At 35.3% G+C, this 17,045-nt stretch overlaps 1 protein-coding gene across 1 annotated transcript in view; it reads right to left on the minus strand.

Annotated features, from left to right (window-relative positions):
- The window catches only part of CFAP43 (cilia and flagella associated protein 43), a gene marked incomplete at both ends in the record, with an annotated part of 57,236 nt that overhangs the window by 11,568 nt on the left and 28,623 nt on the right, over window positions 1-17,045 (minus strand). The window contains 11 exon segments of the mRNA XM_081328564.1: window positions 800-925; window positions 2,338-2,418; window positions 2,513-2,602; window positions 3,189-3,395; window positions 5,620-5,823; window positions 6,647-6,763; window positions 7,473-7,577; window positions 8,191-8,316; window positions 11,277-11,354; window positions 13,786-13,890; window positions 16,092-16,260. Coding sequence (XP_081184690.1) covers window positions 800-925; window positions 2,338-2,418; window positions 2,513-2,602; window positions 3,189-3,395; window positions 5,620-5,823; window positions 6,647-6,763; window positions 7,473-7,577; window positions 8,191-8,316; window positions 11,277-11,354; window positions 13,786-13,890; window positions 16,092-16,260 — 1,408 coding nt within the window.

Below are 17,045 nucleotides of genomic sequence, written 5' to 3' on the forward strand. Positions count from 1 at the left end.
AAGGCCTCCTTCTCCGGGACCCTCCCCTCTGGCAAGGCCTCCGTCTCCATCTGAAGGCCGACAGGAGCAGCCTGTGAGTAGCCAGGCTGGGAGTGAGCCAGAGCAGCTGCAGCAGATGGAGAGCAGCGGAGATGAATCATGGCTAGATCCCCGAGAACGGCACAGAGCCAAGCGTATACAGCAGCGTAGGAAGAGTAGGAGGGTCAGGGATTAGCTGAGTCACTGAGCCACACCCCACAAGGTACAAAAGGGGGTGTGGCTGCTCTCAGGACTTTGTGATGAACAATAATTTAATCAACTTTTGGTCACATCTTCGGAAGTCTGTCGGATTTATTACCTGTTTGAAACCCTGGCCTGAATTCTTGACAACGCTTCTGTACTTCTGTTTCTGGACTGTTTGCTTGGACTCATTTTGAGTAATTGTTTGGAAGTTATCTCATTCCAGCTGACGCTTGAGGTAAGGAGCCTATTTTGGCTGACTGTTTGTATTTTGCTACCAAGGCCTTATCAGAAGGCAATTACTAAAGCCTGAGGAATTAACCTTTGCTAGTCGTGCCTGCTTGTCTGTCTGTTTGTACCCCGGGGGGGGGGGACAGAACACTGCCTCATTCATGCTTAAGACATATAATTCATTCCTATTTAAAATTTTGAATATAAAATGTGATTATTTTTAAATCTGACAATGGAATATTTGGAAAAGAGATTACATTGGTCATATTTGACTATCTATGTTTGATTTAAAAAGTGTTCCAGTCTTTAATGAAAAAGAGCTTAATAATCTTTCTTTGTATCTGTTTACCTTTCGATGTTTTTCTCTTTCTTCATTCAGTTCTTTAACCTTCTTTTCATATTCCTTATATATTTTTTTTTCTTCTTCACTCCAAAGGGTTTCTTCTTTTGATGCAAATGGAGGTGGTGGAATCTCCTAAGTTTATCGAAGAAAGCACACCGTATCAGAAACAACAGTGGACATTGGATATTTGCAAAAACCAAAAGTTTTAATTAAGTTAAATCTTAATTTAATTTAATTTAATTAAGTTCCAGAATGTATTTTCTGATGCATCCATCTTCTATGTAATATGAGAATAACATACTTTCCAATCTCTCTTTGGTATCTGTTGAACCCTATGGAAAGCCAATTTTTAATAGTTAAGTGAGATATGGGAACTTGTTTAAAATAACTTTGAAAATAAATGTTTGAAACCTTTAAACTTTTGGGTTCTTTGCATTTTGAACAAACCCGTTAGCTGGATTGACAGAGCCATGGAATCAGAGTGTGAAATCTCTCATATACTGTACTTTGTGATACAATTGGTTCTAATGATACTTTGGAAGTACATTGCTGAGTATCTGCTCTTATGACTCCCACAATACTTAAGGAGCAGGTTAATCAGCTGCTTCTTCTGAGGAAGCAAGTAATAATGGACATGTTTTTTGTTCTTCAGGATTGTTACATGTTCAACACAGGATATTTCTGATATATTTGCTGCTATGAATGGCATGTGGCAATTGCAGCTTTTGAAATTTTATGGATGATTTAGGAATAGTGATGATGATGGTGGACATGTGGCCCCAATCCTTTGTCTCCCAAAACTGCCTCTGTTGATTATAGTTCTTAAAATGTTGTAGTTTATATGATTAACCTTTTCTTTGGAGTTTCTACCACTATGCAATTAGCCCAAATTTCTACAGCAGCAGGAAAAAAAACGAAGTCAAAGAGTTAACTTATAATTTGAACTGTGCAGGCATTGAGATAAGGTTAAGATACTCACAGCTATGTTCTTCTGAAGGTAACTGAAGGACATACAGTAGATATCCAACTGCTTTAACTGTTTGTCTGGAAGGAGTGGGTTGCACGTATTTCCTAAACTATTGGGAATTGTTTCCTCCTTTCTGTGAGTTCTGTGTCTTATGATCTTTACTCTCTCTAATTGATAATTTCTGTTGATTTTTTTATTTTTTATTCATTTATTGTATTATTAGTTTGTAGGTAACAACGTGTATACTTATACATGTGGGCACCTGTGGATGGCATGCTTGTAAATTTAACATTTATTGCGTGGTTTAATAACTCTGTTGCCTGCATACTGAAATTCTTTTATTTTTATTTCTGAATGTGAAAACTCAGCAATCTTTCCCTCATTCTTTGTCTTTCAGCAGCATTTTTCTGTAAGTCTTCTTGTCTATTATCTTCCTCCTTGCCTGCCTACTAGTCTACCTAAATTTTTCAACTGCACCTCTCTGGATCAGAGATAACCTTTTGGGAAAAGCACTGATTATATTATATTAGTTGGTAATCACATGAAATCTTTATGATTTAATAGAAACATAACTCACCATCTTCAAAATATCTTCCTTTTTTATTTCAAGGACTCCGTTCATCATGTCCATGAGGCCACGTTCTCTTGCATTGTCACCCTGAAGAATGGCAGAATAAAAGATCAGATAAAGAGTAGATAAAGGGTCAAGCTAGAAAAACTGTGGGAAATAAGGCACCGTGTCATCAGGCTACCTGAGCAGCAAGTCGTCTTTTATATTCAATCCGAGCCATAATTTTGTTTTTTGCCTTCTGCACTGGGGTTAAGTACATTTCTACTTTGATCTATGGGAACAAAAGATGAGGTTTAGCTTCTTCTATGAGCAAGTAATTCACTTTATTTCCTAACAAACTCCCCAGCTACAATTTCCTTTAAATTTTTACTTCATAACAAACATGGAATTTTTCAATCTGTGAGTACCCTACAAGATTTAAACATTGGAATTCTACAATGAGAGTGCATATTTAAGATTGTATTATAAATTAATAACTGTGCTACCCTGGTTTAAAGGCTTTTATACATGAGGTACCACTATTATACATTGGTGTAGTTGGAAAGAAAAGTGTGTTGTTATCTTAATAATAGTTTTTCTCTGAACCACATAAATGCATTCCATGTGTAATGTTTTTACTTTACTTTTCTGTCTAAGTAGGCAATTGGCACCTCATAAGATTAAAAACCAAGATAGAAAATATTAAAAAACATAACAAAAACAATCAGTTTAAATAGATAGCTCTATGCTCTTTACATTTAAAACAATTTGTACTCAATCCCATGAGTAGGATTCAAGTTAGATGACATACTTAGTATTGCTATATATCTTTATTCTGTATATCAAGTGAGAAGCATTGGGAATCTCAAATACCTGACCTCAGATTCTTGAACCACCAGTGCTCGCTCTGGTTTCTCATTATCTGTAAGAGTTGGCACCCAGATTTCTTCTTTAATATCAAGCTGGTTCAAGATCTGTGATATTCTTATGTTCTTCTCTTTCACACGTGAAATTTCCAGCTCTTTCATTCGTGCAACTGAATCAAACTCCTTATTGAAAGCACTCTTCACATTATAGATAATATCCTGAAATATCAAGGATATCATGGAAATATTACAAGCAAATAGCATGTAGTAATATTGCTTAAGTGACCTTAAGTAGTTTAAAACTGTTTGCAATTCTGACTACTGGTTTCTAAAAATTCTATATTGATTTCATTGCTTTTGCTTAGAAGCATTGGTTGGAAAGATAAAATTATATAAGATTCAGTTTTAAAGTTGTGTTCATATCTAATAATAAGATGGGATAATTTTTAAACTTGGTTCTTGCATAATAATCATAAAGGATGCTAAGCCAAACCCACTTAAGTTGGGCTTGACATTATGTGTGACTACAAATTCAGCTATCGATAGATTATAGTAGGTTAGAAAAGATCAAGACTATGTTCACTTTTTCAACCATGGCTTCTTGAATAAGCCAAAGTGACTGGATTCACAAAGTTATAGTCTTATACTGCTTGAAGTATAACTGATTAAACACCTCTGAAGATCACTTTTAGGTAGTCTGAATTGAGATGAGTCAGCACTGCTTCTCTGGTGATGCTGCTGTTTTGAAATGGTCTCCCCTTGGAGATCAGACTCACATCCTTCCTACAAACCTTTAGGAAGTTGTTAAAAAACAAACTACTCCACAAGGCATTTTCTTGATTTAAACCACTGCACCATCCTTAATACTTTATTTGCTTTTATTTTCATTGTCATTTACCATGGATGTTTTAATTATTATATGGTGTATATTTTGTAAGCCACAAAGAGCTGGTTGCTTGCAATGGGAAATAACTTTACTAAACAAACAAACAAATAACTATAGGTGATAAACACGAGAGGAGAAATGTTGTCACATCATGCTGCCTATAAAAGAATAGGGTGAGGTGGGAATACTGAATTACTTAAGTATGATTCTGTCTTTGTTTAGAACATATTCCCAATCCAAGATGCTAATTTTGTGAATGCAGCCCAAAATTATTTCTGAAAGACTGATCAGATCTTTAATAAAAGCTCAGAAAAACATTTACATTTTCCTATTTATACTTCCAAACGTTTTTTTTGCAATTCAAAGCCTTGCACTTTTTCTAACAGAAATTGATTAATAGCAAACAAAGAAGTCTTTAGGACGAGTCTTTGAAGATACCATTCTTGATATAAGGTAAAGGTAAAGGTTCCCCTGCACATGTGTGCTAGTCGTTTCCGACTCTAGGGACCGGTGCTCATCTCCGTTTCAAAGCCGAAGAGCCAGCGCTTGTCCGAGGATGTCTCCATGGTCATGTGGCCAGCATGACTAGACGCCAAAGGAACGCTGTTACCTTCCCACTGGAGTGGTCCCTATCATTCTACTTGCATTTTTACGTGCTTTCAAACTGCTAAGTTGGCAGAAGCTGGGACGAGTAACAGGCGCTCACTCTGTTACGCGACACTTGGGATTCGACCCGCCAAACTGCTGATCTTCTGATCGACAAGCTCAGCGTCCTAACCCACTGAGCCACCGTGTCCCTTATTCTTGATATAGCAGATTGCTAATTGTCAGTGACACTTTCTTTTAATGATACCCTGACAAGTGGAATGCTCCATGTTTTGTGATATGCCAGATGTCATTTTAGGCTTTTTGTTTATTTTTTATGTTGATTTTGCCTGTTTATACCTCTTCTTAATATTCATCTTTTATTTGATTATTGAAAACTGTTTTCGGATTTTTATATAAACATACATGATATATAAACATCATAGCAAGCAAATTAATAATGACTTGCTTTTATTGTTTTCTGAAATAGAAGTAATATTCTAATCACAGAGTGCAATGAATTTAAGAGCTGCATTGTAAAATAGGCCCATATGAGCCTCTTGTTAATAAATAAATATTAACTACTGTAGGTTCTCAAGGGTATTACAATAGTTTACAAATGCCTCTGGGTATTTTAGCTGTAATTCCTTAAATTTAAGAGAATTTACTTTATAGACCCTGTCCCTACTGATGTTGCTCACTTCCTGCAGACAGTCATATTTTGAACACATATTTCTGCAGAAGAGATGACATATACCATTGTACATGTGAAGCTTTCTCTCCTGAAAACATGACATGGACATCCAAACATGGCATCATACAAATTCCATACTTAAATATGATTTGTTTAAAACCAATTTATAGCTACCTGGACTTATTGCTCAGTTATTCTTGCTATAAGCTACAGAATGCTTTACAAGAGCAGTTCTGCCTACGTATAGTGGAAGAAATAAACAGAAATGACAAAGTTACCCGTAGCAATATAATTTGACTTATTTTCTCTTCTCTAGTGTGCAGTTCCAGCTGGTTATATAAAAGAGATGTGTTCCCACCATACATTGCACTCAGACTCCCAACCACAGCATCTATTTTTTCTCCTTCTTCTTCTTCTGTCTTCTCCCCTTCCTCTTTAACGACTGAAGGTTGGGCATCAAATTCCACAATCTTCTTTCGAAGCTGGATAATATATACATATATATATTGCATAATCATTACTAATACCATAAACTGTAAATTTTGTAGAAAACATTTCTCTCAAATAGAAGACATATTTCAAGACCCAGAAGCCAAAACAATGCAATACTGTAAATTTAGTACATAGGCTAGCAGCAAATTCAGGATGTCAGAACCAATAAGAGCAGCACCAGAGAAGGATATTGAATAAAAAAAACTTTATATGAAAGATTACTAACCTTCTTGTTCTTTAAATCTTATGGCATTTCAGTTATCAGATCATATATCTGCCATTTTAGGTAGTGTTAATTTAATATTCAGGGAAGCAGGGAAGCATGGTCTTTTCAGTGGGATTCTACATGTCCTAGAATCCATACATACTATGTTTGTTTTTGGTTTATATAATATTTTACCATTATACCATGGATTTTTATGCTTAATATATATTTCTCTGATATATTTTTGGAGGCATTTTCCATTATGTGAATAATGTACATGAATTACCTGACCATTATTCAAAAAACATGGAATGTTTTATGAGCTAGGCTCTAGATAAGGGGGAGGTAATCTTGGTTCTTTTATGACTTGTGGACTTCAATACCCAGAATTCCTGGATCAACATGGCTAGTTCAGGAATTCTGGGAGTTGAAGTCCACAAGTCATAAAAGAGCCAGGACTGCCTACCCCTGCTCTAGATGAATAATCTGCCTGAACCATTAGAGCATGGCAATAGTTAAGAGAAAAACTGGAATGTTAGAATCATCAGACAATATAAACATGGCAATGAAAAATATTTTTCCATCTTTAGAAAAAAAGAAGATTCTACCTTCATATCTATTGATTCAATCTTCTTTAAATATAAAACTCTTTCCAACATTTGTTTTTCTTCTGGACTTTGCTGTTTCATTGGATAATTCTGAACTTCAGAAGAAGAATGGAAAGTCTTTGGAAAGAAAAAAATTGAAAGTATAATTTGTGCTGTTTCCAAATACAATATTTAATATAGTTTCAATTTACAAAAGCTTCATGTTGTACTATTAGAGGTGTACTATTGTACTATTAGTTGTTTCTTTTCTTTTTAAAGCCACCTTCTACTAAATAGTAGGATGTTCTCCCATATGAATTAGTCTCAAGATGCTTTTCCTGATTGGGTAATAGTTTTGGATACATTAAAGGTAGTCATTGGTTAACAATAACAACTGGGATTAAGAACTCCATCAGTTACAAGGTACATCATCATGTAATGCAATGACTTACAATAATGATTCCAGCAGTTCCATTGTGGTCATTAGGCAAATCTTGCATGTTTGTTAGGTGCAATGTCATAGGGGTAACCATTTGCTGGCTTTCCATTGACTTTGCTGTTTAGAAGCTGCCAGTGAAGATCACAAATGGTGATCATGACAGATGCTGCAACCATCGTAATTGTAAAGCCATGCTAAGCACTCAAATTATGATCACGTGGCCATGGGGATGCTGCAAAGGCTGGAGCTTTGTGGAACAGCAGTAAGTCTCCTTATTTAGCACCACCATAACTTTAAACAGTTGCCAAACCAAGGACTACCTGCAGTATTTTCCTAGATTTTAATTAATTTAAGCATTGCTTGACTTTTAGTTACAGTGGGGTAAAAGTGAGAAAGAAACAAAAATACCTTAATTGAACGTCCTTTAACCAACATGGTATCCCAACACTCTCTTTTGATCATCTCACGTAAATAGCAATTGGCTAGATTTTCCATCTCTATATCCTTCCTTACCTTTATCATAAAAAAGAAAACAAATGAGGATCAAAAATCCATTGGGTTTATATATCACTCATGTTAACCCTGCACTCATGTAAATCGTGTAATGTATAATATTAATCAAAATCTTATGTATCAGAAAAATCCTTGAAAACACCCATAGATTTAAACATTTGTCACTTGGATTATGTTGATAGAATAAATGTCAGTTTGGAAACTGTAAATAAAGTAAAGAAAAGCTTTATTCATCAGTATCAGTGGCATTTATATGTGTAAATCTTTAAGTGTCAGTTCTATAATGAAGCAAAAATTGTACAATTGTGACCGACAAGGACAATTTTCCTTTCTTGGATTCTACAGCTGTAGAAGAAAATACAAAAATGAAGGCAGAAATAAATAAACCAGTTCCTTAGGATAACCCCATTCCAACTTCTGATTTGTTTATTTATTTGAATGGTGAAGTTATTTGATCTTTATAAATATGTAAATCTAGCCCTAAGGCATAATATATACTGTATAATTCTGATCGACTTTCAGCATTCTAGAATTCTTCTCATTCTCTATACAATGTTTTCTTTTTGGTTTAGAGCAAATAAAAGTAAATTGAATCCCAACAAGTTGACCATACCCTTTCTACTTCTGAAGCACTGTGTGTTTGCTGTTTCTCTTGTTCTTCTACATCCAGATTGAATTCCTGTTGGTCCAGTTTCTCAATTTTAGGTGCAACTGAATTTTCAAGCATCATTTCTTGAATCTATTTTTGTAAGGATACAGAAATTAATATTGAGGGAAGTATGTATTTATAAAGAGATGGAGAATCTATGATTATCCTGTATGTTTGAAGTATAATCACAATATGTAAGTTTTAATAATAATAATAAAAAATCACTAGCCATGCTAAGTTTAATGTGAGTGGAAATGCAAACCATTGGACATCATTAAGAAGAGACAAGGAATATGGCTAATATGTCTCCAAATATTTGAAAGACTGCATTTTCATATACTGTAGTTATCCCTACCAGTACTACCTTTTTCAGCAACCACGCAAAGCATTTTTAAACACAACAGGTCCATTTCATATCAGGAAAGTAATGGAAATTCTGAATCCATAAAAATATATGATAATCATTTGCACTGTGAATTAAATCTAGTGTAGTCATTGCCAAGAACAAGGGAATCTAACATGAAGATTGCTAGTTTAGATTGACAGAACCAATCTAAACAATAAGCAGTTATTCCACACAACAGCAATTTGGCTTTATAAACTAATCATTTTCAGTAGTCACAAAATAACTATCTTTAGTTTGAAGGACTGCAATAGTTCTTTTGCAAACTATTATCTAATTCCCAATAAGTAGGAAATTAAGTGTACATCTGAAAATAAGCACCTGAGGCCTAAATCAGGATAAGAGATACGTTGTCTTTGAGAGCTAGACATCTCTCCAACCAATATTAAAACTGTTTTTTTTAGGTTGAAATATCAACAGATGACCAACTTTTACAAGATTCTGCCATTGTGGTATGAGATCATAGAAAAATCTCATGAAATTTTGCAACTTTAAATATATCAAATGATTTTTTTTCCTGAAAAAGGCTCCAGATCATATTCGTTTACATGGTGACTGAAAGGGCTGTTTTCTCTGCAAATTTCTACTAGGTGCAACTTTTGTTATAGTTATTAGACATGGTTTATATGATGTTTTACTATCTTGTATTAAGTATCAAATAAAAATGACAATGTTTAGTTAGAACACCTTTCTAACTCTTACATTTTTAGAGTTATAATATTATAAAATTGAAATGGGTGGTTTAGGCCACTGAATCCAAAACACTGCTCAGTACAGAAATCCAAATTAAAGCACTTCCAACAGAATGAATTCAGTGATTAGTTGTGGCTAGTCTGCTCTCAACTGTCCTTCATATACAGCTGAAGTGGTATTGATGTTTCGCCAACTAAAAATGAAGGATTTCAAGATGCATACAAAAGTTCCCTATTATCTTTTCAGATAAAGAATTTGGCTATTTACATTCAACCAACATCTTTGTGGAGTTCCATTACATGAATCCTAAGCAAGTTATTACCACTGAGGATCTTACCTTGTTTGGGTAGTGAAACGTCTGCAAGCAAAACAAGCAAGCTTAGAGAGCACCAAGGACCCCTCATAAAAAAAGTTACGGCTATTTGGCAAGGGGAAAACAAAGGATTTTAAGACTGCATAAAAGCCACAATCAAATACCGTATATACTTGAGTATAAGCCGACTCAAGTATAAGCCGAGACCCCCAATTTCACCCCCCAAAACTGGGAAAAGTTGTTGACTCGAGTATAAGCCGATCCGCCGTTCTGCATGCCTCGGAGGCTGGATCCGCGCTCTGCAAGCCTCTGGGATCCTGGGAGGCCTAATGCAAGCACCAGCCCGCCTGCCTCAGGTCTCCCCCACCCCCAGATACTGGGCTTCAGCACAGCTGGCTGTCTTGCCAAAGAGAAACATCTGGGAAGGAAAACCCTGTCTTACCTCTTTCCCAATTCTGCCTCTGCCCTTCCTCCTACCAAGGTGTTCTGGGACTAGTTCCCTAGCCTTTTGGAGCTTTTGGTGTTCGCCCATCAGCTGTCTACGGGGAGGCAACAAAGCTGCCTCTCTAGGCTTTGAGAAAAGGCCCCTTGCACAAAAGGCAGCTTCAGGACGAGCTTCCAAAAACCCTTTCCTTCCTTAACGCCCTCCCCACCTTCCCCCAGAAAGCCATATTTCTTTTTTTTTTATTGAAATTTTTTATTGAAGTTACAATATTATCCCCTCCCCAACCCACCCCAGAACCCCTCCCCCTCCCCCATATTTCTTCAATAACAAAAACATAAAAAGCTGGTTGGGATGTACTCGCTGATTTCCCCCCCCCCTTTTTTTAGATGCTAAAACTAAACTCTCCCTCTGCCTTCCAACCAATATCCCTTTTTAAAATCTTACCTTGGCTCCAGATGGAAGAGTAGAGGAACTAAGCTAGTAAGGAGAGAATTTTTTTCTGCAACTTTTTACTCCTGAAGTAGTAGTAGTAGTAATAGTAGTAGTAGGAATAATAATAATAAATCCCTAAAAGTTGTGCCAGAAAATGGAGGACGCTGGGTCTTTGCAAGTTTTAGCTGTCTGTCAGACTGCCTGAAAAGGGCGGCCTTCAGGCAGCCAGGCGGACAGCTAAAGCTTGCAAAGACCCAGCGTCCTCCATTTTCTGGCATAACCTTCGGAGATTACTTAAAAAAAACAACAACAAAAAAAACCTTCAGAGGAAAAACAGCTGCAGAAACATTTTGTCTCCTTGCTGGCTTGGTTCATCTACTCTTCAGCCAGGAGGGAGTCCAAGGCCTAGAGAAGGAGAGCTTTGCAGCATCCCTATGGACAGCTGATGGGCAGACAGCTGAAAGAAGCAGGCAGGCAGGGCGCGGAGGAACGGAGACCTGCAGGTCTCGGACTGCGGTGGCTTGGGAGAGGTGCGCGCGATCCCGGAAGCACCAAAGCCTCGGCCGCGCACAAGTCCTCGGTAAGTTTTTTTGTTGACTGGAGTATAAGCCGAAGTGGAATTTTTCAGCCCAAAAAGTGGGCTGAAAAATTCGGCTTATACTCAAGTATATACGGTAAGCTGTCATGAAAGTAAGCGTGAAAAACATAAAAGTAATGTCCTCACACCACTTCTGGAAGCAAACTGGTGATTTATCAATGCACACCTTTTTACGAAGCGCTTTAATTCCTTGTTTTAGTTCTTTTCTCTTTTCAGCAAAACGGTCAGTTTCATCCTTGATTGCCTGAAATGTCACAAGAAACAGAGGAATGGAAACTGCAATTTTTTTGACATACAAAGCAAAACAAGGTAGACGAGCATTAAAATGTGAAAACTATGGTTTGTAAAGTTGGAAAAAAAAATCCAACTACTATCCCTTGCTAGCTCTTTTCCCCATATTAAGATTGAGTAGTACTGGTACAAAACCTGAAAAAAAAATAGCAGATCCATTAATCTATAAAAGTTCAAGCATTAATTTTGTTTGGGGCTAAATTTAATTTAATTTATTTTTAACTTTTGTATGTCATATTTTATTTGCCCTGTACACCGCCCTGAGTCCCTCGGGAGAAGGGCAGTATATAAATCTAATAAAATAAATAAATAAATTAAGCCTCCATATTTTATGAAGAATTCTGTGCTATTTCTAGTTTGGACTACAAAAATTCTAAGGAACAACTGGAATATTTACTCAGAAAAAGATTTAGTTTACACATCCAGTACCTCATCCAAAAAACCATGCATTCTTAGAGAAGGAATTAGCAATGAACTAGGATCCACTGTCTGCTTCCTTTTCCTATTCCTTCGAAAATGTCTATATCTCAGTACAGGTAGACCTCGACTTACAACAATTCATTTAGTGACCATTTGAAGTTACAACAGCACTGAAAAATGTGACTTGTGATCATTTTTCACACTTATGACCATTGCAGCATCCCCATCGTCACGTGATCAAAATTCAGATACGTGGCAACTGGTTCACATTTATGACGGTTGCAATGTCCTGGGATCATGTGATGACCTTTTGCAACCTTCTGACAAGCAAAGTCAATGGGTAAGCCAGATTCACTTAATAACTGTGTTACTAACTTGATTCACTTAACAACTGTGACAAGAAACATTACACAATAGAGCAAAACTCACGCAATAACTGTCTTGCTTAGCAACAGAAATTTTGGGCTGAACTGGGGGTATAAGCCGAGGATTACCAGTAAGGGTGGGTACAAAATTTTTTAAAAAGCGTTTTAGTCTGAAACATTAGGGTTTGACAATTGTCTTGTTGCAATCCAACCAAACAGAAAGCAAGAATACAGAGAAGAGCAACAAAGATGATTAGGGGACTAGAGGCTAAAACATACAAGGAACGGCTGCTGGAATTGGGTACGTCTAGTTTAAGGAAGAGAAGGACGAGGGGTGACATGATAGTAGTGTTCCAATATCTCAGGGGTTTCCACAGAGAAGAGGGAATCAAGCTATTCTCCAAAGCACCTGAAGGCAGGACAAGAAGCAATGGATGGAAACTAATCAAGGAGAGAAGCAACCTAGAACTAAGGAGAAACTTCCTGACAGTTAGAACAATTAACCAGTGGAACAACCTGCCTCCAGAAGTGGTGAATGCTCCAACACTGGAAGTTTTTAAGAAGAGACTGGATAGCCATTTGAAATGGTATAAGGTTTCCTGCCTGAGCAGTGGGTTGGACTAGATGACCTCCAAGGTCCCTTCCAACTTTATTATTATTATTATAAAACTTCTATTCATTAAACATGAGCCTCAGTCAACTGAACATTCAAATTGATTGGCACTAATGGTTGACACGGGTTGCTGCCAGCATCCTAGCTATTAACCAGGTATCTCTTTAAAACGTAATATGTTCCAAATAGCGCAGTATTTTGTAGCTTTGCTGGAGTTATTGCAGGAAGCTGCAATTTCTTGATGTATTTTGCAAAGTTTTTGGACATAGTTCCCAGTGCCCCATAATCGCGCAATTTCAATGGCCAGGTTGCAGTATTTTGTAATTTTTAATAATAATAATAATAATAATAATAATAATAATAATAATAGGTGAATAGGATAAAACTGGTCACCTATCTCTCTCTCCTCATAGCCTGTACATCTACTCCTTTCTATTTCTTATTTTCCTCTTCTTCTCTTAACTGCTACTAGTATTGACCTGCCTGTCCTTCCCTTATTCTTATGCTTTCCTTTCCCGTTCTCGAATATGAACCACCTAGAACCTCTTGATCTGCATTTGAATCATATTTTACATCTCTGTTTTTTAACATTAAAATAGTTTCCTGTGATATCTAAACTGGACAATTACAATTTGATAGCTCCCTACAAACCATATTTTCTGGTTCTATATCAGCATAAGCCATCAAACCAACCAGCTAGGATTTAATAGATTGAGGAATATAGAATATTCCTACACTCTGCTTTTTCTTAATTCTGACATTTTCAATATACCATGGCTAAAGCCAATCATGGCATCCTATGGTAAATGAATGTATTGCTTATGTTGAATTGAGCATGTGTCCTAAGTTGCTTGGTTTTATTTATAGTCAGTTTCATAGGGCAATAAGATATCAACATAAGTCACAATAAACAAAGAGACAAACAACCATTTGTCCATTTTAGATCTTACTATAATACTTCATACTTTACTAAGGTAGAAAAGTACCTTCTCTGCTTTCTGATCTAACCATGAAGTCTCCTCAGATTTTGCTTCTGTAAGTAAATAGTATTCATCTTCATCGGTCACTTCAATGCTTGTTTTCCCATGTAACTTGAATGAAAAAAATCTCATTTACAACATAGTTAAGTAACAATGTATTGTACGTTTAGTTGAATAGATATAGAATCTATATTTTAACTATATTTAGTATCAGTTTCTTAATTTTTGGTATATATTTAATTTCAGGGTAGGAAGTACAAATTAATCTAAGTGAATTACTTTACTGATCAATTATTATAGAATTACGTATGCTATTAATATAGGGCTTGCCTGATTTTATACATCTTTGCCATTCATTATATTCTATTACTTCAAAAAGGATTGTGTACTATATCAAGCATTATATTTATCAGAAAGTCATTAAAACAGCACTTTTAAAGCCTGATGGTTCATACTTAGAATGTAAATGTGGGTGCATCCATGTATAGTTAAGTATTTTTCTCCCTTTCCTTTCCCACCTATTTTTGAAAATCCTAGAAGCAGAGACACACACTTTTATTTATCTGCTTGGATCTGAGAAGGAAACAGGTGACAAGATTTGTAGAAAGCCTGTGACCTTCTTTCTATACCTCCATTTTGCAGCGAAACAAAAGTCTGGATTTTCTGCAAACTATTCAACAAACATGTTACAAAAATCCTACTTCCTTCCATATTTGGAGCTAAATAAAGTATGGAGATCATCTATTAAAGTGCTTCTGAACAAGTTGAAAATGGATTTACAAATGACAGGCTACAAAAATGACATGGAAAAAGATGAAGCCCTGGAAACCATTTGATATTTTACATAATTAAAAATGATATATAGTACAAACAATAAACCAAAAAAATGACCTAGATTATTTTCTTATATTATATTTACAAAAGAGACTTATTAAAGTTTTGAAGAATCTTGTTAAACAGGACAAGAAGAAATGAAAAGGAATAAACTGCTATGATAGTATTTGAATGGATTAAGGATTAAGATTGTTAGAAGAGGAAGGAATATAAAATTGGTTTAGTCAATTGGTTTCTTTTCTATTTCTTTTTCTATATTTTCCTCTTTTTCTTTTCTGCACTTTCAACTCTTTATATTATTCTATTCTGGGTTTGTATTAGTTTTTACTGTTGCAATTATAATCTTTAATAAATTACTATGAAAAAAGAGATAATCCATTACCATTCTTCTAACTTGCTGCAATTTTGGTTGATATTTGTCATTGTAAAAGGGATGGAAAAAGGGGTCAAATGTTTATTAATCAGTTTTATTAGTTCAGAAATATAGACCTGAGTCATTAGTGATCTTCTAGTCATCAGTAATTTATGACCTAAATATAATAAACCAAACTTGATTGTTGAAAACTAACGCTATTGACAACATAAATGTCTCTTTCCCTTCCATAGCTACAGCTTTCTTCAATTTGAGTGCTCTCCAAGGTTTCAACCCCAAAATTCTCAACTGTAGCAATATTAGATGGAGAATTTGGGAAGTTAAAGTCTGCCTATATAGAGGATATTCAGTGTGAATAATGTTGTCCTAAGTGGTGCTTTATTTAATACTTATATAGAGTTACATACCATATACATCTATCCTAATAAATATTTAGCAGTTCATATGTAAGGTAATAAATTATTTTTGTCTCACATTCCTACTCAGCTCAGTCTCTGTCACTCTGTCAAGAGTATTAAGAATTCCACAAATATATCACATTTCTTTTTCCATAAAGATCATCAGTTGTTTCCTCACATATTTCTAAAAAAAATAAATATTAACCACTTACCTACACATTTCCCTATATCTCTCATAGCAGAAATATTCATAGACAAGAGTTAAAATCACTGACTAAATTGTTCATGGCTAAACAACTGAAGCTTCTTTAGTTTTCAATATCAATAGAAGAGAATTTTTGAAGCTCAGAGTTAAATTGTTGAGTTTTGGTGATCTCTGAACTCAGCTATTTTCTAGCAAATGTTGATAATATTACCAGGCTAGTAACACTGCACTGATGATGTTACCTAGCCCATGTGCAAGAATACAACCAAGTTAAGAAACTACCATGGGCCCATTTTTTTAACATGTAGTAAGACATCTTGGTTGTTTCTATTCCCTGTGAAGGAACACACATCACAGATCTACATAGCCAGTTATATTACTAATGAAATGAAAAAGTAAGTCTGAAGCTCAAAGATTTTACAGCAAATAATTAATCTAATTCTATGTCCCATGTTTGTACTTGTTCTATTGCTTAGCTTAATGTATTTAAATTTTGTAAGACCTGTGAAGAACTAGTGGCAAATGATATGCTATATGTGGGTTTTGATGCTGTTGCCCATTCTGCCATAGTCTTCATAAATGAGTTTTCCCTGAAAATATAGTTGTTAAGTTTGATTAGAAGTTGCGTCCCAAAGTCTACTGCATCCTTCATTTTGCGTTCCCCAATCTTCCTAGAAGAATTAAAGAAACAAAGAAAGAAAAAGTCAGAGAAGATAATGTGGGTAAGATTGTTAAGCAATCCTTAATAGATGGGTCAGATATGATTTATAAAATAATCATATGCATCCTGAAGAAGAAATTCAACTTCATGTTTTGTTTATGTGTCTTGTTTTTAAAAGAAACCATTTATTAGTGAAAGACAAGAACACACCAGATTCCCCAGTTTGGCAAATTTTCCAATAGATTTAGTGCAGATTTTATTATAATATTTAATGCTTGCAGACTTCAACAAGCACTGAATGTACCTTTATTGTTATAACCACTGAATATACTTTCGTTGTCATAAAATTTAAACTAATAGCTAATTTCATCCTATATCTATATACCTTCACAAGAAATTCAAGCAACCTAGAATGTCTTATTCTCAGGGCAAGATGACTTCCCTTGAATACGAATATACCACTTTTCTGGTTTATTCAAAAATCATTTCCATAAAGTTTGGTCAGTAATTGTAGTATTGCAGCCCCACTTTGCAGAGCAGATGCAAAACAAGAGAAAGTCATTTTTCCTGAAATGTTTTAGTATATTATACTAAGTATATTGCTTTTTCCTTCCTTTTCATCCATGTTGTAGTATTAATATCTAGAAAAACAGACACATCACAGCCAAATTGTTTCTGGGATCTTCTGACAGCATCCCACATTGATGTATTTTGAATAAATGCATACTTATTTCTACAGAAAGTGAGATAGTATTTGGTTTAAATAAAATTAAAACATCTCTGAAATGGGTTGAG

The sequence above is a fragment of the Vipera berus genome (assembly GCF_964194415.1).
Source record: "Vipera berus genome assembly, chromosome: 5".
In the NCBI taxonomy this organism is placed as follows: domain Eukaryota; kingdom Metazoa; phylum Chordata; class Lepidosauria; order Squamata; family Viperidae; genus Vipera; species Vipera berus.